Here is a 26,129-nt window from a genome sequence, read left to right as displayed (position 1 = left end):
CAGATTTAGCTCAACTAACCTTTCCTCGTATGACATTCCTCTAAGACCAGGAATCATTCTTGTGGCCCTACGCTGCACCTTTTCTAAGGCCGCTATGTCCTTTTTAAGATATGGTGACCAAACCTGTACACAATATTCTAGGTGAGGTCTCACCAAGGAATTGTATAATCTTAGCATTACCTCCCTTGACTTAAACTCCACACACCTGGAGATGTACCCCAACATCCTATTGGCCTTTTTTATTGCTTCCCCACACTGGCGAGAATGAGACATGGAAGCATCAACATACACACCAAGGTCTTTCTCATAATCAGCTACCTTTATTTCAGTAGGTCCCATAAAATACCTGTACTTTATATTTCTGCTCCCTACATGGAGTACCTTACATTTGTCTATGTTAAATTTCATCTGCCAGGTGTCAGCCCAGTCACTAATTAAATTAAGATCCCGCTGTAGCTGCTGAGCCGCTAGTTCAGTATCTGCTACACCACCCACCTTGGTGTCATCTGCAAATTTCACCAGTTTACTGTATATATTGGTGTCTATATCATTTATGTAAATTAGGAACAAAAGTGGTCCTAAAATTGAACCCTGCGGTACCCCACTATGAACGCAGGCCCACTGTGACATCGAGCCTCTTATAACTACTCGCTGCTTCCTATCCGTTAACCAGTTATCAATCCAAGTCGCTACAGTTCCTAAAATACCTGTCGCTTTGAGTTTAAGTGAGAGCCTCTTGTGGGGAACAACATCAAAAGCCTTTTGGAAATCTAAATAGATGACATCATAGGCCTTCTTATCATCAACTTCCTGAGTAGCTTCCTCAAAAAACTCCAACAGATTTGTTAAACATTTTGTAGAGCCTTCACATTGAACATGTGACTGCAAAAGAACACAAAACTTGGAAGAACACATGTGATACTGACAAGGCATACCTATGGAGCCCAGGTGCCAGTTGAACACAGATCACACAGGAAAACAGAATAAGGGTGTTTGACTGTCTTTTATAAGACACTGCAGTCATGGCATCACCCCCACAGACACTTAATCTAATCCAGCTGATTTACAATGGTGCCCAATGGGCCCGCTGCATAGAACCTAATCTGCCTGATTTACGACGGTGCCGAATGGGCCCGCTGCTTAGAACCTAATCCGCCTGACTCACAACAGTACCGAATGGGGCATCTACTTAGAACCTAATCCACCTGGCTCACCGTGGTACTGCATGGGCCTGTTATTAAGAACCTAATCTGCCTGAATCACCGTGGTACTGCACGGGCCCGATATTCAGAACCTATTCTGCCTGACTCACCGTGGTACTGCACGGGCCCGCTATTCAGAACCTAAGTCGTTTCACTCACCGTGGTACTGCATGGGCCCGCTATCCACACTCCCCCCCAGACCTCGCTTGTCACAGAAGGGTGGGGCCCAACCTCGGTCACAGTGACAATTCTGGTTGCTGTTGCACACCTGTATCATGCACCCCCCACCACAGATACACACATATATTTACTGCATTTTCACTGTTTATCACAGAATTGCAACATTTGTTTGCAAAGGATGGATTGATGCTAGAGAAGTGTTGAGAAAAGGGAGACATGTAACCTATTAGGCTTAGCGGGCTGAAGACACTGGCTAATGTGCTTCGGCAGACATTAGAACATCAGTAATGACTCCTCTTTACAACATATCAAAATATTGTAATGGCCATGAGTAAATACTTTTCTCTTCTTCCTTATAAATTCAGTAGCACAGCTGATTTGGTGACTCAAGACAAAACTAGACTGTGCAAATGATCTTTTTGGATGCTGCTTACTGCTCCAGTTTGGACATGTATGCTCAGGGGCATCAGAAGCATTTTGAATGTGGGGGGGGGGACACACTGGCATAAAACTAATATTTTATGTTAAATGTGGGGGGGTTCAAATGAATAATTATGAAATGTGCGGGGGATTTAATGGCAGGGACGCCCATGTGTATGCTCCATCACAGCAGTAACTGTATCCAGTGAAGCATGACTTCATTTTCTTGCTATTGCTACAAGCGTGAACAAATTTCTAGCAAAGTGTGGCCCTCACCCCGTGTCCATGGCAGCGAGCGAGGCAGTTCATCAGCTCACTGAAGGATCTGTTCTGGCAATGGTGATTGATGCACACCTGAAGACAGAAGACACACAGATGCACTGGATCCTACCATGATATTGTTGCATGACAACAGTGATGTAGCCAGTTCTACTGAAATAGACCCATGAGCAAAAATATTATGACAACCCTCATCTGATACAAATATCAGGAATATCTTGTAAAAATAGCGCATGTCAAGATCTGGGATATATTAGACGGTAAGCCAACATTTGGTACCCGTAGTTGATGTGTCGAATGCAGAAGAAATGGGCAGGAGTAAAGACCTGAGTCACTTTCTGAGGGGCCAAATTGTTATGATGCCAGATGACTGGGCTAGAGCATCACCAATACGGCAAAGCTTGTGGAGTGCTCATGATCAGCTGTGGTGCGTACATACTGACAGGATGCTTGGTATCAAGACTCATTAAGGTAGGATGTGAATGGAGGCTACCCAGTCTGGTACAAACCAACAGAACCGCTACTATAGTACAAATTAAGGTAATTTGGTAACACTTTACTAGAGGGGGCACAAATACTTCTTGTAACTGGCTACTACTGAAGTACATAGCAAGAACAAATATAATCACTACTTGTGATAAAAGATGCATCATGATTCATTTAGGATGCACAAATATGACATCAGTATTTCACTTGTATTATTCATTACTTGTTCCTTCGGTGGTTCCTTCTGTAGTTCACAAAGATTTCCAGAATGAACTGATAAAGTAGCAAATATAGTAATTGCTTTGAATAAAAGATGCATCACAATTCATGAATGATGAACAAACACAAGATCAGTATGTCACTAAGAAAGTTTTTGGTAAATGAATAAGTAAGTAATAGGATAATACTATATTATTTGTACCTCCTCAGTTAAAGTGTTACCGATAATTTTAATGACAGTTATGGGAGTGAGGTGTCATGACACATAGTGCATTAAGCTCTGCTGCGCATGGGGCTGCTCAGCTGCAAACTTCTTGGGCCAACATATCCCACAGCTGCTCAACTCACCCAGCTGTCCACATGATGCAACAGGAAATGAGATTCACTGGACCAGGTGACCTTCTTCCATTGCTCCAATATTCAGTTCTGATGCTTCCATATCCATTATAGACTCTTTTAATGGTAGACAGGGGTCAACATGGGCACTGACTGGCTTGCGGCTACGTAGCTCCATACTCACTAGGGCTTGATGCACCTTGTGTCGTGATACATTACTCACGTGACCCTGACTATAATTATTTGCCATTTCTTCTACAGTGTTTGCACCAGATGGGATTGATGAGTCTTGTTTGTCTAACACCCTGTCGGAAGTTCATGGTTTTTCCCTCCTCGGACCCCTCTCAGTTGGTACTCACCATGGCCGACTATGAGCCCCCAAAAACCTTGCCATGTCGGAGATGCTCTGACATAGTACTCTGGTTATATGACAATTTAGCTCTTGTCAAAGTCACTCAGGTCTTTATCTCTGCCCATTTTTTCTGCATTTTGACTACAAGTACCAAATGCAGTACATACAGAAGTTTATCGTTTACCAAAAAAATCCAAACCTTGGGTTTTTACGAGATAATCAACATTATTTGCTTCACATAGGGGTGGTAATAGTTTTTCTCTTCATCTGTGTATAATTTTACCCAAATGAAACTAAAGAAATATGGTGCTCTACAGTATTTGCTGCTTGCTGTGATTGATACAGCCTTAGTGTACAAAATTCAGTTAAACAGCATGCAGAATTACAGTATGTTTACAGTTCTTATTTCACAGAATGATATCTGTTTACAATATAATTTATTAATTAGAATCAATGTTTTAAAGGTAAAACAATATTTGCATCTGCATTATATTCATTTAAAAAAATAAATAAATACGGAACTACATGCATTCCACAGGAGTAGTAGAGCATGGTGATGTCAGTAGATGTCTGCCACCATTACAGGGCTTGGGGAGTGTAAAAAGGATGCCACATGCCTTCCCATCTCCGCACTTGGTCCCAGTCATGACGAGCCCTGGGTCAACAACGTCCTGCTCATCCGGTTTGGTGTAAACATAGGTGCCCCGGCACGTCCTCCTCATGCCATCGGTGTGGATGCTGGTGTCGATGGCCACAGAATTGAAGCCTTTGGGCTTTTCTGCGATGCTGTCACACTGGATCTTGCCACACTTGGCATCGCTGTCAGGGTCAAACATAACAAAAGAGATATAATCCAGGGTGGTGTGTGGCTCAGCAAGCTAAGCTTCTGCGCCTCTGATGAGAAGGCTGTCAGTCTGAACCCTGGTCTCAGCAAAATAGTCACATTTGTAGGCCCTTGAGCAAGGTCCTTTACCCACAGCTCTAGGGGTGCTGCACACTGGTGGACCCTGTGCTGTGACCCCCAAGCTTGCTACCATCTGTATGTGTGTCTCATAGAAGCAAGATAGACTGGGCAATTGAGAATTTCCTCATAGGAATTAATTAAGTATCACTATTCTATCCTATAAAGGTTCAAGGAAAGCAGAAATGAAAGTTCCTTCCTTTACACTAAAGACTACGACAAATGATTGAAGTTATGTACTTATGACAAAGAGGAAATGGTTTCCTAAGTATGCTATCATGTATCATAGCCATCCACGCAGGCAGTTCAGACAAGCCACAGTCATGCACTCTTTTACGTTACCTCTTCTCACACTTCACATAGACCCCCAGTGCATTTTTGCCGCAGTTGCCAAATTCATTCCCTGCAGCATTTACCTCTTGAAAGCAGGTATCATGAGCTGGACGGGCACCTGCAAGAAAAACAGGACCATCCTGTGAATCAAATAAAAATGCATCATAATAGCAGAAACATAAAGTACAGATATTTTATGGGTTCCACTGAAATAAAGGTATCTGATTACAAGAAAGATCTTGGTGTGTATGTTGATGCTTCCATGTCCCACTCTCGCCAGTGTGGGGAAGCAATAAAAAAGGCCAATAGAATGTTGGGTTATATCTCTAGGTATGTGGAGTTTAAGTCAAGGGAGGTGATGTTACATTTATATAATTCCTTGGTAAGACCCCACCTAGAATATTGTGTGCAGGTTTGGTCACCATAGCTTAAGAAGGACATTGCTACCTTAGAAAAGGTGCAACGGAGAGCTACGAGAATGATTCCTGGTCTTAGAGGAATGTCTTATGAGGAGAGGTTAGCTGAGCTGAATCTGTTTAGCCTTGAGCAAAGGAGACTAAGGGGGGACATGATCCAGGTCTATAAGATTCTAACGGGTCTGGATGCTGTTCAGCCAAATGGCTATTTCAATATTAGTTTAAATACTAGAACTTGTGGCCATAAGTGGAAATTAGCGGGAGAACATTTTAAAACAAATTTGAGGAAGCACTTCTTTACACAGCGTGTAGTTAGAGTATGGAATAGTCTTCCTGCTAGTGTAGCGGAAGCTAAAACCCCGGGTTCCTTTAAATCAGAGCTAGATAAGATTTTAACAACTCTGAGCTATTAGTTAAGTTCTCCCCAAATGAGCTTGATGGCCCGAATGGCCTCCTCTCATTTGTAAATTTCTTATGTTCTTATCACTGAGTCACAATAATTACTACAGGCTAGAAGACATACTGTATGAGCTTCTATGCAATTTTGTAAATTTTGTGCAAATATTCTTACACAGTTCTTTAAAGAAAAAAACAGTAGATGCATTTTTAGAAAATAACCTTTGGTTGCAGCATTTGTAGCAAGCAACCAACAACTAACCCAATATAAAGTCTAGGAAAACTCTTTATTCTCTAATAATGGAATACTACATGATAAAATCTAACAAATTATTACTCATGATAATGAACTAATATTTTAATGATTATCAGTTAAACAATAGTTTATTAAATCAATGATATACTTTACTACGGCTTATATAGGAGGCCAACTAGAAAGAACCGCAGCTACCAGACCAATAATTAAATGACCTATACACACATGGCTTTGTAGCTGCACCTGTGATTGACCTAATGTAACTAATGTAACACTAACTTTAAAATTGTCATTATTTCCTCCATATCTGCAGTTATTGGAAACAAAAGAAGAGCTCATCTGTCCAACTACAATATCTAGAAGATAAAACTTTTGACCCTTCTGACCTACTAGGGCCCTCACAGTCCCACGTGAAGAAAAAAAACATGATGAACTGAACTGAGCATTAATTGTCTTCATACTCTATACACTGAACATCTCATTTTTTTTTTAGTTTATTCCATATGAGGTGTAAAGATAATACATTAGAGTGAATTAATTATTTCACATTAGCATTGAAATCTGATAATGTATCTGAATACCATTTAGATCAAGTTCACATGTACTGAAGTGTCTTTCATATTTCATAAAATGACATTATTTTTGTTAAAGTTTTTTTATCATTATTTTGCACTGCAAGACCATCTGAGACTCCTGGCAACTGAAGTTGAATCTAAGATCTTAACATGAAAAAAATATTACAGTAACATGCATCAATAGAAACATATAGGGGTATATTGATTTGTGGCAGATTCGGGTTTTTTTCAGTCAATTTCCTTCTGAATTTGACCCACCTTTGGGATTCTGATTAATTTTTCAATCAAATTTGTTTTTTGGTAATGATTGTTAATAATTATTTCAGTTATGCATCGCTTAACAATGGGGATATGCTCAGAGAAATGCATGGTTAGGTGATTTCACTGTTGTGTGAACATCATAGAGTGTACTTACCTAAACCGAGATGGTATAACTTATTACAACCCTAGGCTACAGTAAACTTTTATTATAAGTAGAAAGAGTGCACTCAAAAATGCCATAAGTGTAGTATAGTAAATTCATAAACCAGTAACATAGTTGTTTATTATCCTCATCAAGTATTATATACTGTATATAATTATATGTGCTATACTTTCATACAACTGGCAGTACAGTAGGTTTGTTTACACCATCAACACAAATGTGTGGGTAATCATGTAATGTCAATAGGCGATGGGGATTTTTCAGCTCCATTACAGTATAATCTTATGGGGTCACCGTTGTATATGCAGTGTGTCATTCACTGAAACATTGCTATGTGGTGCATGACTGTGAGTGAATAAGTTCAAATGTTTGTTATATATTTTCCCATGAAATCCCAATGAGAAGCTCAGCAGGCAAAGAGATAAATACTCAATGCTTCTCTCTGGTTAAAACATTCCAAACGATGCTGGCGGATGCACATACACCATGTGTCTTGGGGTGAGAGGGGAAGGGAAGGGAAGGGAGGGGAGGGAGAATGCAGGCCTACCGGCCCCCCACAGCTGCAGACACTGCTGCTCGTGTGTCAAGCACATGCCATTGTAGCAATAGGCACGGCCATTCTGGCAAAGGGAGCCATCCATCAGGTAGACGTTGGAAGGGCAGTAGGGCGAAGCCCCTGTGCAATACTCTGGTAAGTCACATGCTCCTGCTGCGGCCCGACACATGCTGCCCCCCAGCTTCAGCTGTGGGAGAAAAACATCAGAAATGCGACGACTATCAGTCAGTGTTGGGAAAGCTACTTGTAAAATGTAGCGAGCTAAGCTATATCAGTTACTCAACAATAAATTAAGCTTCACTACACAAAAGCTACCACCCATAGAAATATAGCAGGCTATGTTACACAAATATGGCAAAAGTAGTTTACTACATCAGAAGCTACTTCACGTTGTACCAACCTAATGCCAGATCAGTGCAAAATGAGTCCGATACACTGGTTAAGACATTTATTAAACCCACCTGGGCAGCCAGACACATAATGCTAGGGGGGCTGTGAGGTGGTGTGATATCCTATCATACTGAGTGAATACTGTACACTGTACAGTATATGGGCGGGGGGGCTGGTACCTTGCAGTTTTCACAGCAGACCCCATGGGCGCACTGGACCCCTGCTTTCAGAGTGCAATTTTTAGCATTGCAGCAGGCATTGGTGCATTCCTGTTAAATACATACACAAAGGCAGTATCACATAACCACACACAACCAGATACCAAATTCTGAACTTTCAATGTTTAGGGGCAAACCACACTTTAATCGAAAAAACAAATTAAATGCCATCAAAAAGAGACTCCACTGCATAACATAAACAACATCATACAGAGGTACAAGAAAGACTAGTGGATAGACAAGGATTTTATGTGAGGGTACGAGGACAGAGTAACTAGCTGCCTCCAAAGTCGCCACCCCCCCATATTGCCAAACTAAATGCTGTGTCCCATTTCTTTAGCTTGAAAGACATGAGGTCTCTGGAGAACAGCCATCCTTTTCTTCTTTTGGGCTTGACCTGTGTTTTCCCTCACCTTACAATACTAACCAAACACTGTATATACAGTAGGTACAAAAAGTCAGTGAAAGGTAATACTGGCTGCATGAAAGACTTCAGGAATGGTAAGTCTTCCCCTGCTGGAATTGGTCCGAAGTGACCCAAAATCCAGAGAAATATGCCAAAAGGTGCACATTATAATGGAATATTAAAGTTTCAGAGTATGTGTCCAGTTACTCTTCTTAACAGCTGCAGGCAGCGTGTGGCTCACTTGATTATACCTGTGTGCCTGTGATGAAAACGCTGCCATTTCAAACCCCGTGGTCAGCAGACTGATGCTGCTGTTGGGCCCTTGAGCAAGACCCTAAGCCCCAATTTCTCCAGGGCCGCTGGCCGACCCTGCACTGTGACCCCTAAACTTGCTCTCACATAAATATGTGTGGATGACAAGATGAGATAAGTGAAAAGACAATTGTATTTATGGGATTTTTGCTGAATCTGGTCCACTGTAGCTGCTCATCCCTGATCAGACATCTGGAGAGAAAAGGTTTTGTTTGCCAGTGGTCTTACTTCTGGCTCCCCACAGTCACATTCCTCCCGCGACTCCACAAAGCCGTTCCCGCAGCGCATGCCCTCCACGAGCTCCTTCACGTTAGGCATATTGAAGAGGCACATGCCGCCCCCCTTCTGGAAATAGCTGTCCAGGTCCCTTTTGCTGCACTGACTGAAGACACGTGGAAAGGGGTGGCTGAGGGATGAACACATTTACACATAAATATTAAGGATGGGAATTATTAATAGTATTCACAATACAGCAGTTATTTTGATGTTGTTCTGGTGGTCGTTCTGGTACTCACATATGTATGATATACTTACAGACCTGAACTAATCTTTGCTGCACTACATAGATAATAAAATAAAGGAAACAAATCATCGAAGCTGTAATTGTTTCTTGATAAATTTACTGTGTTAAAATTATGATGCTTATGCCATTTTGATGTTCATGGCTTGGCTGTGTCCATGTCAAGACGCTGCGTTGCCTTAGCTTCAGCGGCTTAGCATATTAGCTTAGCATCGTTAACGAAACGTGTACCCAGTGGCTGCATTCATCATACACCCTCCCTGCTTGGCCGTCACTTCCACACAGCAGCCCTCGTTGTCATGGCTCATGCCAAAGTTGTGGCCGATCTCATGAGCCATGGTGGCAGCTGCCCCGATGGGCAAGTCTGAGTGGTCCTGAAAGAGTGAGGAGCAAAGGTGTTCTGATCCTGACATCATCACGCTAGTCGTCACCCAAGCTCCTAAAGCATAAATCATCAGTATTTCTATGGCACTGTAACTATTGTACCTTTCATAAATATAGAATCCTCATTGTCAGCTTTCCTTTTTTTTTTAGCTGGGAATCCACCATGCACCAGCAGGGGGCAATCAGCACCACGCATGCAACCAGTAACCATGGTTTCCTCACAATCAGCCAGTAGGAGTCCTAACAGGACACGGCAGGTGACTAATAATCAACCAGACCTGGAGTAGGGCCAGCATTCACTTGAACGGCCTAAAACCCATGCGAGCAGGAAGACGGGAACAGAGGTAAGCCAGCCATGGAAGCATGCTCTCCATCCTGAAAGGACTGCTACCTCCAGATGTAAAATATGCCCCTTAAGGGGTACTTTCCTTTACCTCCAGGACCTCCTCTCCACAGCTCTTCTAGCTCAATATTAAGGCTCCCTTAATCTGAGGTGACAGTTAGGGCATCTCCTGTTCCACCTCCCCATGGATGTCTCACAGCGTCTTACAGGATATTCCAGAGATCCCTCACCCCCCTTCTTTCAGTGAAGGCTGCGTTTGGATACACACCACATTGATTCCCCCTGAGTTCTCTGGGGAGCACATGCCCTCCAGTGGCGCCATGCCGATGGTGGTCCCCGTGAAGATCACACCCCTGTAACACAGAAGTGCACTGGTATCAGCACCAACCCTTTAATTTGCCCTAAGTGTAGTCTAGTGTAAGGTCTTTATCAATACCAAGAACGCAAAGATCTTGCTTGTGTTCTGGCTAAGAGCATTCTTGCTAACTTGCCTCCTAAGAATGAACTTGAGATGCAATGAATCATGGAACTGTTCTCGTTGATGAGGATAACACCAATACATCCTTGGTTTTTGGGGCAGGGCAAGAATGACATCAAGGGATTTTTACAGTCCCTCATATTTCTGTTTTTTGAGAATTTGAAGTGTACTTCAGCCAGAGTCCTGCACGGGTCCACTTTTGGAGACCTGCACCCGCACAGTACAGCACCACACCCGCCCGTGCACCCGTGATTATTTCAAAGTTAAATCTGCACCCGCCCGGGCCCGTTAACATTCTGCCCGTTACCCGCCCATACCCGTGATAAATTACACACAATTATTTTTTCTATGCACCTCTCAATGTGACAAGCGCTAGGCCTACATGAATTTTGAATTGAAACAAAAAAATCCGTTTAACACAAAATCATATCAGATAGATCTAAGCTATCCATACTGTGATGAGCGTGAAAGAGACAACACGACGACATGCTTCAGCAAGGATTCAGACGTGTATGTGAATGTTTCTCGAGGCGGTTATCTAATGGTGTGTTAGTTTTTCTCTCGGAACTCGGAAATTCCAAGTTGAGTGCCATCACGTCCGACAATCTCCCGTTCGAGCTACCACATCTCGGAACAAACATGGCTGCCTCCATGAACACGCTGCTGTGTGTTGTTGCTTTATATTTTAGCAGATTTGGAGTGAGATAATTTTTTCCGAGAGACAAACAAACAAGAAACACAAACTAGTCAAACCACACTAAAAGCTTTATAAAATATTTTAGCACATTCATAGCAATATTCTTTTTTCGAGAGGCAAACAAACTACAAACAAACCAAAGACATTAACAAGTCTGGTAAAAATCTGATATTGCATGATAGGATACTGTTTATGGTCATGATATGGTATTCTCTAAATCAAACATGTGCAGTTACATTTATAACTATTAATACATTTAACAAAATAAATATTTTTAAAGATTTATAAAATAGAATTACTGTTGAGTGTGTAAGCCGCCATGTTGAAATTACGTCACAGGGGCAACTCGGACAACAAAATCTTGTCTGACATCAACTTCATAAAAGAGGCGTGTTTCCGACGGGAAGTGACTTTTTTCGTGACATTTCCTGACGTTTTCATCCAAGTTCCGACTTGGAGAGAAATAATCGAAAGCACCATAAGGTACCCCCAACATACTGAACACACTGTGATGATGACAATTTGTACATGATAGTCTAAAACATGGATATTTTCGCTTATATGTTATTTTTGCAGGCTACAATACTGTTTTGATTGACCTGCTACCCGCCCGTGTGTAATGAATTACCCGCCCGCATACCCGCCCGTAAAATTTCAGAACATTAAAATCCGCCCGTTTCAGCAACTATCTGCGGGTACCCGACCCGGTGCAGGACTCTGACTTCAGCAATGGAAGATAACATCAAATGGGTACACGAGGACACAAGAATGGCCAAGTAAAGATAGTTTGACAGCAATTTCACTTACTTTTGCTTGCCTTTGGAATGTACCACATGAAACAGGCTAATAACTCACTGGACAGGAGCCTGAGAGCCAAAACTGATGTTGTTGTAACTTTCATCTATGCAATTACACAAGTGGTCAGTTGCCACTGTCTGTAAAGGAATGTTGCCCTTTGAAGTAACATGCCACTGCCTTATTCATTAACATTTAATAGCTGAACTAGGGTCTTCTCACATTAGGCCTAGGACAGGCAGCTCTGGGCTCTGGTTCTGTCTTCCCTTGTGTCTCATTTCTTAATTGGATGGATAATATAAACAACCACTGACTAAGTGACATAAATTTCTTCTTCAGCGGTTGGATGCTGACTCTGTGTGTAGCACAGATTTTTATGTCTAGCAGAAACCTTGCTCATCTCTGTGCATTCACTGCGCATGTGCAAGATAGTGGATTATAGGGTGACCAGATGATCCATGTCATCCCGGACACCTTGAGCTACTTCAGGTTTTACAAACTACCTTAAAACCGAAAGGCTCCTGCGCTTGGCTAAATTGTTAAGTCCGGGATGACATGGATTATCTGGTCACCCAAGTGGATTAGGTATCAGCGATCAACGACCAAGGAGTAGAGGAGGAATAGTTCTTCTTGTAGAAGTTATGGTGAGCAGCTGTATGAGGAGGGTCGGAGGTACCTGCATACTGTCCATTTTAAAAAGCAGCACAATTCCAGAATTTTTAAATATTGGCAATAAAATTCACGGAGCAGGGGTGTGTGTGTGTGTGTGTGTGGGGGGGGGGGGGGGTTGTCAGGGCTAATTTTGTTGTCAGGATTTCAAAATACTGTGGAAAGTCTTATTACCTTAATACCACCCAAGCCTTCACAAACAAATTTTAAACCGTAGATAAAAGTTTACCCATTTCCCTACATTGCTTGTATTTGTGTTTGTTGCAATACACCTGCCCTCTCCTGGTCTGGTGTAATATCACACCTGTATGCAGCGCCGACTGCAATCATCTGCACCCACAGCCAAGTATAGTATGAACACAAGCTGCCGTTCGCATGACCGTCTGCAACCCGAAAGTGCATGCGAAAAAGTAAAGTATGTACTAGACTTAAGAGTGATCAGGATGACACAGCGGTGGAGTGCCAGAGCAGGAAGCGGCACACCATGAAATACTAATCGACACCCAGCAGGTTAATCACTTCATAAACATTTACATTATTAATGCTTCACTGACACAATAAAACACTCCACTGGATTGGAGTGGAACTCAATTCATTTGAAACCTCCAAGATCTCTGGGCTATTAAATGTACCATCAAAGATTTTTTTTTTTACTTCATTTAAAACTCTTCCTCTTCTTTTGCTCCAGAAGAAGCACCAGCTGTTAATTGAGACATTTTACCAGAGGAACTTGAATTCCCTGGGTGGACAGAGCAAAGCAGGCTTTCCCTCGAGAAGCTGCTTGCTAACCAATGGACTCACGTGAGCAGCTGGGCATTGTCATGCTTCTTGCGGGACTTGAGCTTTTGCCTCCACTGCAGGAAGGACCAGAGTGTCTTGTTGGGGTCATTTGTAACTATGCAGTGGTCCCGCTCTGTCCACACCTCCAGCCCAATGAGGGGCACTCGGATGTTCAGAGCCCTATAGAACTAGAACATGCTATAGAGTTACATTCAGTTCTGTTGTATTCTCTCAAGCATAGCACAATTCAGTAAGAATATCAAATAAAAACTGTAGGAAATTATCCTTAATGTACTATATGTAACTAAATAGATACATACATACTACATAACTGAAAATATACAGTAGTTTGATATGTTGTGCAAATATGTGCAAGGCCTGGATGTACAGCTGTGCATATATATATATATATATATATATACAGTCATTGACAAAAATCTTGTCACATAAGGACATAGTAACTTAAAAAGGCATATAACTTTATTTCTAATCAATCAATTGTTACAATAAATGGATCAATTTAATGCCAAGGACATTCACATTAATAACTGGGTGCAAAATGAAACAGTCAAAAAGTGTCCTGATGTTAAAGTCCATAAACACCTGTTTTTTGCAAGGACAAAAGTCTTGTCATGTCTTTTAATGATTCAACCAATCACAGATTAGAGGTTCACCTGTGACAAATACTGTAATTAACATAATCCCAGGTGTGTATACAAAGATCCCCAGCACACCACCAGACCTTCACTTGAAGTGCAACCTGACTTCTGTCAAAGATTCAACCACAGACCAAGTCTGCTGAGGTGTCAGACATCGTTAATGTATCCAAACGTCAAGTGGAGAGGATTAAAAAAAGATGTTCATGACAAACCCAGGTCAGGCAGACCACGTAAGACAACTCTTCGAGAGGACCATTTGTTGTTTCGAAAGTCCAGGGCCAACCCTTTTTCAACTGCAGCAGAGCTACATCAGAACTGGTCACCAGAAACCGCTGTGTCTACAAGAACAGTTTCTCGAATTCTCACACGCAGTGGTCTCTATGGCCGAATTAGTGCACAGAAACCAGCATTAATGAGAACACAACAAAAAAACCGTGTTGAATTTGCCAAGGCCCACAGCTTGCAGCAAGGATGGACAGTGGCAAAGTGGCAGAAGGTTGATTTTTCTGATGAATCATCCATACCAAATGCTGCAAATACTGCAGGAGACCTGTTGGAACCCGCATGGACCCAGGATTCACCCAGAAAACAGTCAAGTTTGGTGGAGGAAAAATCATGGTTTGGGGTTACATCCAGCATGGGGGTGTTCGAGAGATCTGCAGAATGGATGGCAGCATCAACAGCCTGAAGTATCAAGACATTCTTGCTGCCCATGACATTCCAAACCATAAGAGGGGGCAAATTCTGCAGCAGGATGGCGCTCCTTGTCATACTTCAGCCTCCACATTGAAGTTCCTGAAACTGACGAGGATCAAGGTACTCCAGGATTGGCCAGCCCAGTCACCAGACATGAACATTATTGAGCATGTCTGGGGTAGGATGAAGGAGGAGGCTTGGAAGACGAAACCAAAGAATCTAGACGAACCCTGGGAGTCCTGCAAGACTGCTTTCTTTGCCATTCCAGATGACTTCATCAACAAGTTATTTCAGTCATTGCCAAGACATATGGATGCGGTCCTCCAAGCTCATGGAAGTCATACATGTTATTAATTCTTTCTTCGAAGGCACCATGACTTTTATGTTATGATGTTATTGTAGCATGTTTGTGTATTCTAAATAAAGTATATGTATAATTTCTACATTATTTTTGTATATGACAAGACTTTTGTCCAGGCAAAAGTTGACCTTTCTGTCCTAATTACATGACAAAACTCAATGAATTATGAAAAACTTTATTTTGGTATAATAAGCATAATCTAGAGGGCTTTGCCTTTCTTATAAGCTATTTCTGATTCCAATTGATTAACTACAGGTCAAGTTATTATCTGTTGTTCCTACAACTTGGTTAAGTGACAAGACTTTTGTCAGGCACTGTATATATAAATATAAAATACTGCCGGCTTTATTATTCTTTATTTATTCATCCTCGGGGAGGGGAGTCACCTATACAGTTCCAGTTCCAGAACTACAGCAATCCCAATGGTAAGTATGGCTCTGTATTTACGTGTGGTCTCTTGTTTAAAACAACACAATTCAATATAACATAAATACAATTATTGTAACCAATTTATTATTGTAAAGCACATGTGAAAGTAAAAAACAAATGAAATTTCAGTCTTACCTTATCCACATAATTGGCAACTTCTAAAATTCTTTGTTTGGTTATTCGAAGGTCATTTTGTCTTTTGAACTGAATTACAAAAATATGACAACAGAATCACAAAGCTGTCTGCTATTATCATAAATACAAACAGTTCAATTGCTTCAAGAAAACAAATGAGAGATTTCATAAAAAAAAAACAAAACAAAAAAGCCAGTTCCAGTTGATAGGACAGTGTTCACTGATTATTTGTTTGAGTCTAATTCCAGTTATAACTCGATAAATAGAATATTGGATTATTCAGTCAGTTCATTCTTTCACTCCATCATGAGTGTCAGGAGTGCAGTTTGCATTGCTCCTTCTATTTCTGTGCCTGTGATTAGAAGGTCACCGGTTAAAATCCAGTGGCTGTTGATCCCTTGAGTGTTAGCTAAATAAATTAAGTAGAATTCTTAAGTAAATAAAAATTAAGAAAAATGTGTTCTGCTGATCTAGCCCATTCACCTCAATGTTCAGTGTCTTGTTTTTCAAAATTGCTTTTCTGCTTGCCAGCGTTGTAAAGAGTAATTACAATCGAGCCTTCCGCATCAGGAGGGTTAGGGGTGCAGCCCCCCCGAGATCTGGAAAAACCACATCAAATTTCTTGGTCCTCTTGATGAGTGAAGCAAAGTGTTTCGGATTTTGGTACAGTTTAGGGCACTAAAATGCACAAAAATATGTTTGAAATGCGAGATACAAAGATCACTGCGAAATGTCATGTGAAAGCCTGCTGTACACACACTTGGTGTCCTCCAAACCAGCACTGTACGGTACATATATTTTATGCATTTATGAGTGTCATATGTATACAGTGGTACCTCAGAACTCGAATTTAATCCGTTCAGAACTCCGGATCGAATCCTAAAACGTTCGAGTTCTGATCGAATTCTCTCCATAAGAAATAATGGAAAACCAATTAATTGGTTCCCGACCCCAAAAAATTACACCTAAATGTATTTTTTTTTTTAGCATTTAAACACAAAATGAACCGGATAAAACAAGAAGAGCGTATACTATACTAAACACATCTAAGCACATTTATCAAAACAGTAATTTGTAAAGTAAGAAAATAAATATGTCCTGCCCCGATCGTCCGCTCCTTCCATGTGCCACGCCATCTCGTTAACCCCGTGTGGAATTCCCGTGTGATCAGCTGTTTCTGGTTGTTTTCATTAGCCCTCTGTATTTCATCTCCGTTTCAGTTTGTTTCCCCAGCCCGGTCATTGTATTGTCCATCTGCGTTTTGCCTGCCTTACCTGTAATTAAACCCGGTATTCCCCGATACCCTGACGTCTGCGCCTTTGTCTCCGTTCCATCCCTGCTGGGCATGACAATATTATTATAATTAAATGTATTAATGGTTTATTATTAGTATTAAAATAATGAATAAGAAATATTTATTTTAAAATGTATTTTATTATAAAATAATAATTATTGTTACTGTCTTTCATTGTCTAAATGCATTTTTACTGTCTAAATATATGTATTCAGTTAGTGTAAACATGAACGGTGCTATCACAGCAAATGCTAGGCTGAGACTGAAGCGTTACCCTTTGTTTCCACTGAGAGACGTGCTGCATGACTCATTTCCCTGCCCGTACAAGTTCTTAGGTTGACGTTCACAGTTTGACTTCTGAGATTCAGAGCTCTAGGTAATTTTTTTTCGAACTGGTTGGTTCGACTTTTAAGAAATTCGAGTTCTAATGAGTTTGAGAACTGAGGTACCACTGTATTTGTGTGCCATCTGCAGCTATAGCAAAAAAAAATCCCATTTAATTTCTTATGCTAGCCCTGTGATATATCGAAACCACGATGGGGAACGTTGAGATGCAGCAGGGTTGACTGTATTTTAATTATTCTGGTCATTCTCTACTGACCTATCTCATCAATAATGCAATTCCACAGAACTGCTGGCCTAATGTTTTGGGAAGTACACTTGCAGTTAAAAGATTACTGGTTTGAATCCCCAACCAGCAAGGTAATACTGAGGTACCTTGAGCAAGGTACTGCTCCCTGGGTACTGAATTAGCTGTCCACTGCTATGTCACACATGGGTTAAACACAAGGGACATGTTATGTTGTTGTGCACTGTGTGCCAACAATGACTAATCACTTCACCTATCTACCGTTACTGGGTGTGTTTTGTTTTTTGCACCATTCTGTGTAATGTCTAGAGACAACTGCGTGTAAAAAATCCAGATCAGCAGTTCCTGAAATACTCAAACCACCCCGTCTGGCACCAACAAACAGGCCATGGTTGTCACTTAGATCACATTTTTCCACCATTCTTGGCCTGTGTCTGCAAGGATTTATATATTGTTCTGCTGCCACATGGATGGCTGATTAGATATCTGCATGAAAAAACAGGTGTACACGTGTTTGCAGTACATTGGCCAGTGAACATATATAAATATTCTTCTCTACATATGTTAAATTCTGCTTATCATGCTGCTTTAAGGTTAACTACAAGGTATGACACTCAACATTGTACTCTTTATGAGAAGTTGGGCTGGTGCTCTCTAGAAATGCATAGGCAACTTCACTGGCTTTTATACAGTATGTGCATATTAAGGCATTACTGGCTCCTTGTCATCTTATTTGACTGTCTACTTAAACATTTCCAATGTGGGTACCTATTCCTAGCACTCTAGCGATTGTTTGCATCTACTAGTTCCCAGAGTTTGCAGCACATTTGGCTCGACCATTTTTTTGTTTGTTGCTCTGGCTGCATGGAATTTTGCTCCAAAAGATTATAAGACTTAGAACACCTGTCACCTAAAATTTGTGTTGCGAAGCATTTTAAAACTTGAATTAGGTTCATGTAATTGTTTTTAAATTCATTGCTTTAATTATTTTTATTGAATTTATTTTTGTTTTATTGTATGCTTCCGTTATCTGTGTTTATGTTTCTATTGTCATGCCACCATTTTGGCCAAGGACCTTTTGTAATATAGATCTTGATGTCAAAGGGTCTCCCTGGTTAACTAAAGGTAAATAAGGTAAAATATATTGGTAATGCTTTATTATGTGTACCTTCATAATGCCTTTATAGTGCATTTGTAGAACATTCAATTCACCTTCATAAGGCATTCAAAATGCATTCATAGTACACGTTTTAGTATACCTTAACATCCTAACACACCTTAACAGCTTTAATGTACATTAATAACAAACATTATATGATAAAAACAAACATTATAATCATATAATGTTTGTTATAAAGGTATATTAAAACACAAATCACAAGTTCACAAGTACACAAGTTGTTTGTGTTTTTTTGTCTTTGTTAGAACTTTTTCATACAGAGTAGCAAAATTGTGTTTCATTGTACATGTATAATGTCAATAAAGTTTCATTCATTCATTAAAACACACACTACATAAAGCTGCCCACATACTTAAAAGTTAATGTTCAGTAGGAAGTCCAAGTACCTTCTGATTGGAAGCATGCCAACATAACGCCCATTTTCAAAAAAGGGGATAGAAGTAATTTGTCAAACTATAGGCCAATCAGTCTAACTTGTATAACTGGTAAAGTTATGGAGGCTACAATCAAAGAGAAAATGGTAGATTACCTGGATTCAAATAACATTTTGACGGATAGCCAGCATGGATTTAGGAGAGGTAGATCCTGTTTAACAAATCTGTTGGAGTTTTTTGAGGAAGCTACTCAGGAAGTTGATGATAAGAAGGCCTATGATGTCATCTACTTAGATTTCCAAAAGGCTTTTGATGTTGTCCCCCACAAGAGCCTCTTACTTAAACTCAAAGCAACAGGTATTTTAGGAACTGTAGCGACCTGGATTGATAACTGGTTAACAGATAGGAAGCAGCGAGTAGTTATAAGAGGCACAATGTCACAGTGGGCCTGCGTTCATAGTGGGGTACTGCAGGGTTCAATTTTAGGACCACTATTGTTCCTAATTTACATAAATGATATAGACATGAATATATATAGTAAACTGGTGAAATTTGCAGATGACACCAAGGTGGGTGGTGTAGCAAATACTGAACTAGCGGCTCAGCAGCTACAGCGGGATCTTGATTTAATTAGTGACTGGGCCGATACCTGTCAGATGAAATTTAACATAGACAAATGTAAGGTACTCCATGTAGGGAGCAGAATTATAAAGTACAGGTATTTTATGGGACCTACGGAAATAAAGGTAGCTGATTATGAGAAAGACCTTGGTGTGTATGTTGATGCTTCCATGTGTCATTCTCGCCAGTGCGGGGAAGCAATAAAAAAGGCCAATAGGATGTTGGGGCATATCTCCAGGTGTGTGGCGTTTAAGTCAAGGGAGGTAATGCTAAGATTATACAATTCCTTGGTGAGACCTCACCTAGAATATTGTGTGCAGGTTTGGTCACCATATCTTAAAAAGGACATTGCGGCCTTAGAAAAGGTGCAGCGTAGGGCCACAAGAATGATTCCTGGTCTTAGAGGAATGTCATACGAGGAAAGGTTAGTTGAACTAAATCTGTTCAGCCTCAAGCAAAGGAGACTGAGGGGGGACATGATCCAGGTCTATAAGATTCTAACAGGTTTGGATGCTGTTCAACTGAATAGTTACTTCAGCATTAGTTCAAATACAAGAACTCGTGGCCATAGGTGGAAATTAGCGGGAGAACATTTCAAACTGGATTTAAGGAAGCACTTCTTTACACAGCGTGTAGTCAGAGTATGGAATAGTCTTCCTGATAACATAGTGCAAGCAGAATCCTTGAGTTCCTTTAAATCAGAGCTACAGTAGATAAGATTTTAACAACTCTGAGCTATTAGTTAAGTTCTCCCCAAGCGAGCTCGATGGGCCGAATGGCCTCCTCTCGTTTGTATAGTTCTTATGTTCTTACCATTCATAGAAGTTTAATTGCTATTCATTCCTAGTTGGTATGATTACCCTGGGGCCAAGTGTTACTGTATGTAACAATTTGGTAACAACTGTGACAGACAACACAATTCATTACAGCACTTGGTGGTGGCAAAATACTTTTCTTACCAATGTATGATCTGCCACAATGTAAAGCTCCATATATTTAGTAGAGCCCCGAGTGTTTCTTCTCATCTGCAAGGATGGAAAATGTCAAGGCTGACACAGATGATCAAGTTTTTTGACCAACTGCTTTTTGCTGTTACTTTCAACTTTATAGCTGCAGTGTAGCTGAAAATTACAAACAAGGTTACAAATGTACACTGTGGGCAGTGGTGGCTTGATGGTTAGGGTAGCACACTTGTAATTGAAAGATTGCAGGTTCAAATCTCCCACCAGCAAGTCACCACTGAGGTACCCTGAGCAAGGTATCGTCCCCAAGCACTGCTCCCCGGGCGCTGAATTAGCTGCCCCCTGCTATGTCACGAAAGTCACATATGGGTCAAATGCAGAGGACACATTTCATTGTTGCGCACTGTGTGCTGTGGTGTGCTGAGTGTGGGAGTGTAAAATGTGCCAGTAAGCTCTTGAGTCCATGCATTCAGAGATATGTTCATTAAATAAAAAGGAATGCAGAGTAGTTATTCAACCACTAAAATACATACCAATCCAATAAAATACATTTGAGATTTATTTCACAATTTTCACATTTGCAAAATGATATTATAAGCCATTCATGGTATGTTGTTTCCCGTGATCCCTTTCTCCTTTGGGGGATCCTTACCCTTCGATGCAAAGGCTGGAGGAAAGCAGAGAAATGGCCAGGATGCTCCGTCTGATGCCCATGTCCACATGTTCCCCCTTGGATTCTCAGATGTTCGGTCCTGTACATCTTGTGATGATGTGATTCCAACCCATTAACGGGCTCAAGGTAGTAACTGTTGTTGGCATTCAGCACAATCAGGCCCCTGCACAAGAAATCAGAATACAGGAAATACACAAGAAGAGGCCTAAAATAGCTTTTAAAAAGTTTTATAAAAAATGGCAAAGAAACACCATCGGCTCCAAATTGTATTTTCATCCTGCCGTCAGCAAACTTCTATTCATTTTTTTTAATGGGAAGTGTGGGAGTAAATGGCACAAAGCCCAGAACACACCTTCAGATTTACAGTTTGCTTAAATAAAACAGCATATTCCTGTATACAAAATTACCTGCAAGGGGGACCAGAACTGTTTGGAGATAAGCTAGCCTCAGAAACACAGTAAGAAAAAAAAATAGCTCTGCTAGCTGATGTTTACACCTGCAATAGCGAGCTGTAAGCCACCTATCTAACTGCTCCACAACAGTATCCAAGACAGAATCGGACCATTATGCTGTAGGTTCAGCCTAACTGTGAAGGCATGACATATATAGGGACAAAAATATTACCTAACAGAGCAACTTTGCCAGCAAATTGTTTCCAGGAACTATTTTAAAAAAGACTGGTAGAAAATATGTTATGAAATGATAAATGTCACTGAAATGTATACATCAGATAGATGAAAATGTGATCAAGTGTGTGCAGGAAAGAAGTTAATATAGAAAGAACTTCTGTTCCCAGACCATTTCTACTAGCCTGCACTTCTTCATGTTCCCTGAATGATCTCAGTGTTGTCTTAGGTTCTCACTACATTTGAGAGGTGTTGTATAGCTCTTGCCGCAATACTGCTTACACTTGTTTTTATGGGCTCAGTCTAGCCTAACTGACTTCTTGACAGCTGTATGCTTAAAATGTACTATTTGGCTAACTGGTAATTTGCTTTGGACAAAAGACTTTGCTAAATAAATAAATGTAATTAGTCTGAGAATCCATGCAGTGCAGCAGGCAGGTGTGTGCCTTTTTGAGGTGTTTCCTGAAATAAATAAAGGAAAAACCATAGCTAGTCAGAGCTTGCATGTAGATACCAATAGAATATTGAACCCTGTGTATTCGTGTTAGTAGCTAAAGTGGTAAACAATTCTAGCGTGGTCCTGAGAAGTATGTAAATATTTAATTGATGCGCTGATATTGTTTTTATTGGAATAAACAACAATCAGGTAAAAGAAGACTTTGTGCTGGAACATTTGGAGATAAGGTGTGAGATGTTTTTTTTGGTGTGATACGTAAAAAGAGTTAATTTGTCTTAAATAAGCTGTCATAGCTGGCTTGAGTCAGAACTCGCTGAAGATGCTCTCAACCAGGCCATGCTCTGACTCCCATGAATACTGAGCATATATGATAGCCCCTTTACTAATTAATTAATTACTAATTATATATATATATATATACACACATAAAAAAAACTCTTCTCAGGCTTTTGTGAGGTACATACCATTTGCTCTGTTGCTCTGAATCTTAGGTATATCTATCATGTTGTTCAAACTTTTTCGAGGTATGCTGAACCTGTTTTTTGAATTGCTGATTCAGATCTAGCTGATCTAATGGATTATGTTTGATAGTGAGGTACTTTGCTGTCACATACTTTGCTGGGGCAGTGAGTGGCCCAGTGGCCTAAGTCTCTGTGCCTGTGTTTGGGAGACTGCCAGTTGGAGCCCCAGCCTCAGCAGAACATGTCTGTGGGACCAGAAGCAAAGCCCTTAACCCTGAGCTGCAGGGGTGCCACATGATAGCTCACCCTACACTGTGATCTCCAAGCTACAAAGAGTAAGATGGGATAGGCAAAGACACAAATGCCTATATACTTGTGCAATGAAGCATTGTTGATATTATTAAAGAATTTGCTTCACGTTCGGATATTTAGATTGATTAATTACATAGGTATTCTTATACTGCAGCTTGACAATTGAAATTTTGTTAATTGATTTTCCTAGACTAGAGTTCATACAAAACAGCGCCTCAATACACCCAAGAACTTCATTAGCTATAGCCAATCTTCAAATGCATAGTTTCAACTAAAGCACGGCGATAGCTCCTACAGAACGCATTGTCACTACATTAAAAAGATTGTCAACAAATTTTTAGTTCAGTAGATTATCTCTGTCACCACTATATGCAGATCAACTCTCTAATTCCAATTAATTATAACCAGCCATTTGTTAAGATATACTGACTCCTATTGACTGTTTTCATAACCTCTTACAATTCAACATTACTCATAAGGAAGCTCACGATGTACCACCTCATTTTGTAAATTAAACTACATACATTTAATTCATTGAAGTTCAAAGGGCTGTTACATTTTTTCCTGTTTTGTTTTCTGCAGAATATTCTTTCTTACCGATATCTACATAGGTGAATTCAGTATTTTGCATTTCTCAGCAAAACCAACAGTGGAAAACATTTTTCAAAAGACTCATCATATGATGCCTATGAAACGAACTGCCCAGTTCATTCATTAACCTAAAACTGCTAGTTTTGGTGCAAGTTCAGGTAAGGTTGAGTATTAATAGGTCTTAAGATAACACTGTACCCTAAACACATTCAAAATATTAGTGTGCAGGCTCGTACAGATCACATTTTGCATTCATTCAAATTTTGTCATGCACTCTGAGGATTTATTTAGAATTTTTAAAAACATTTACAATCCTATCTTTTAACACTAGAAAGACTGACTGGGTCAATTTATATTTGGTTAAATTGGTGTAATGTATATTAATTGTGAATAACCTGTGTTTTGATTACTTCTTGGCTGTCTGACTTTGCTGAACCTCTGCATGTTCCTCAGAGACTGGGGTTATTCTAACACTCTCTTGCAGCCTCTGAATCGACCCCGTTCTACGAGACCCGATGCGGCTGCCCAAGTTGAGTTACGGTGTATGCCGGCTCAGCCTCTGAGGTGCGCACACGCTGGGTTACGGTAAAAGACCGGCTCAGCCTCTGAGGCGCGCACAAGCTGGGTTACGGCAGGTCCGGCCCAGCCTCTGAGGCGCGCACAAGCTGAGTTACGGCACAAAGTCCGGCTCAGCCTCTGAGGTACGCACACGCTGGGTTACGGTAGATCGTCCCAGCCTCTGAGGCGTGCACACGCTGAGTTCCGACACAAAGTCCGGCTCAGCCTCTGAGGTGCGCACACGCTGGGTTACGGTAATAGACCGGCCCAGCCTCTGAGGCGTACACACGCTGAGTTACGGCACCAAATCCGGCCCAGCCTCTGAGGCGTGCACACGCTGAGTTACGGCAGACATCGGCTTAACCTCTGTGGCCCTCACTAGCTCGGATTCGGCAATGGTCAGCTGAGCCTCTGGGGCGTTAAGGGCCGCCGGGTCATGACTGGTATCCAGGCTAGCATTGTATTACCTTGTAGTGGTTGTCCAACATCTAAACCTACTGTACATAGCAGAGTCACGGATCGCCTTATCGGCCGAGGCGAATCCGATGCGCCCCATCGTCCGGGATTAGTGGGAGTTCAGCAATAGAAGGCACAGCCCAGAAGTAATCTAAATAACAGACATGTCATGACTAAACTTGCCAATAAAGATCTTTACTTAAATTGGAGTCAGATATAATTTGGTCTTTACCTACAACGGGTAAGTAACTTTACAGAAGCGCTCGGAAGGATCCACACGCATTTCAAGCCTTCGGCTGTCCAATTGGATTCCGCCATTGGGCCAGTGGACGGTTCCCCTACACTATTTTATCCTACAAACTTTTAACACAGACATACCTCACCTTTTTTATGAGAGGGAGGAATTATTACAGTTGAGACTATCAACATTGAGGCCTTCAGCATGCCGACTACCCTACAAAATGTCTACATCTGTAACCCATATCCAAAACACAGAAGAATAGAAGTGATATCCAGATTTATGTATAAATGAAAGAATCTTCCCTTAAAATAGTACTGCTCCTCAATATCGGACATAAAGATGCAATATGCCCTCCTGTGGACCCACCACCTGCAGGGGGAGCCATGGGGTTTGGGTGTAATGCCGGGTGGCAGTGGAAGGCAGGGGTTTTGGTGGACCTATCGATGGCTACCAAAACTGGCTCTTGGCACATGGAATGTAACCCTTTCTGGTGGGAAAGCAGCCTGAGGTGGTGCAGGAGATACGGACTAGATATAGTTGGGCCCACCTCAACGTGCAGCTTGGGCACTGGAACCGAACTCCTGGACAGGGGCTGGACACTATTCCACTCTGCATAGTGAGGGTATGCTGGCAGTGTCTGGCAGAGGCCCCTGTCCTGGAGATGTTTAACTCACACCTCTGACAGAACTTCTCTTGCATTCTGTGGACCATATTCCGCTGATGCGGCTGTGCCGAGTTGTGGTTGTAAGGTTTTTGGTGCCTGACATGGTGGTAATCCCTGAAAGCCATGGTGGACACCAGCAGTAAAGGGAGCTGTCGCATTTCCACCACCTTCATCTTTTCTTACACTTCCCTGGCGAACCCCCTGTTCCTTGGACTCACTGGGTGGAATCCAAACATACTTGGATGCCCTGGGACTGCACCACAGCAACACTAGAAAGAAAGCCATACTTGTTCACTGCTTAGGCAAGGAAGGACAGCAGGTCTTTCGGATGCTTGGACATGCAGAGATTTCCGAAAATGCTGTTACTAGAGCCCGGAACTGTCCTGCTCATGGGCAATGTTGCTGGC

The 26,129-nt window shown here is 41.3% G+C and overlaps 1 protein-coding gene across 2 annotated transcripts in view; it reads right to left on the bottom strand.

Moving 5' to 3' along the window:
* LOC111835568 (disintegrin and metalloproteinase domain-containing protein 33-like) overlaps positions 1-26,129 on the bottom strand; it is a 75,918-nt gene that overhangs the window by 7,620 nt on the left and 42,169 nt on the right. For both annotated transcript variants that reach the window (XM_072707136.1, XM_072707137.1), the window contains exons 6-18: positions 21,336-21,519; positions 20,681-20,746; positions 15,664-15,732; positions 13,405-13,571; positions 10,233-10,317; positions 9,469-9,611; positions 8,946-9,123; positions 7,961-8,050; positions 7,383-7,578; positions 4,778-4,886; positions 4,092-4,293; positions 2,079-2,156; positions 1,362-1,470 (exon numbers count right to left, since the gene is read on the bottom strand). In XM_072707136.1, the coding sequence (XP_072563237.1) occupies positions 1,362-1,470; positions 2,079-2,156; positions 4,092-4,293; positions 4,778-4,886; positions 7,383-7,578; positions 7,961-8,050; positions 8,946-9,123; positions 9,469-9,611; positions 10,233-10,317; positions 13,405-13,571; positions 15,664-15,732; positions 20,681-20,746; positions 21,336-21,519 (1,676 nt within the window). The remainder of the gene's footprint in view (positions 1-1,361; positions 1,471-2,078; positions 2,157-4,091; positions 4,294-4,777; positions 4,887-7,382; positions 7,579-7,960; positions 8,051-8,945; positions 9,124-9,468; positions 9,612-10,232; positions 10,318-13,404; positions 13,572-15,663; positions 15,733-20,680; positions 20,747-21,335; positions 21,520-26,129) is intronic.

The sequence above is a fragment of the Paramormyrops kingsleyae genome, chromosome 25 (assembly GCF_048594095.1).
Source record: "Paramormyrops kingsleyae isolate MSU_618 chromosome 25, PKINGS_0.4, whole genome shotgun sequence".
NCBI classification, from domain to species: domain Eukaryota; kingdom Metazoa; phylum Chordata; class Actinopteri; order Osteoglossiformes; family Mormyridae; genus Paramormyrops; species Paramormyrops kingsleyae.
This window is presented reverse-complemented; position numbering and strand designations above follow the sequence as displayed.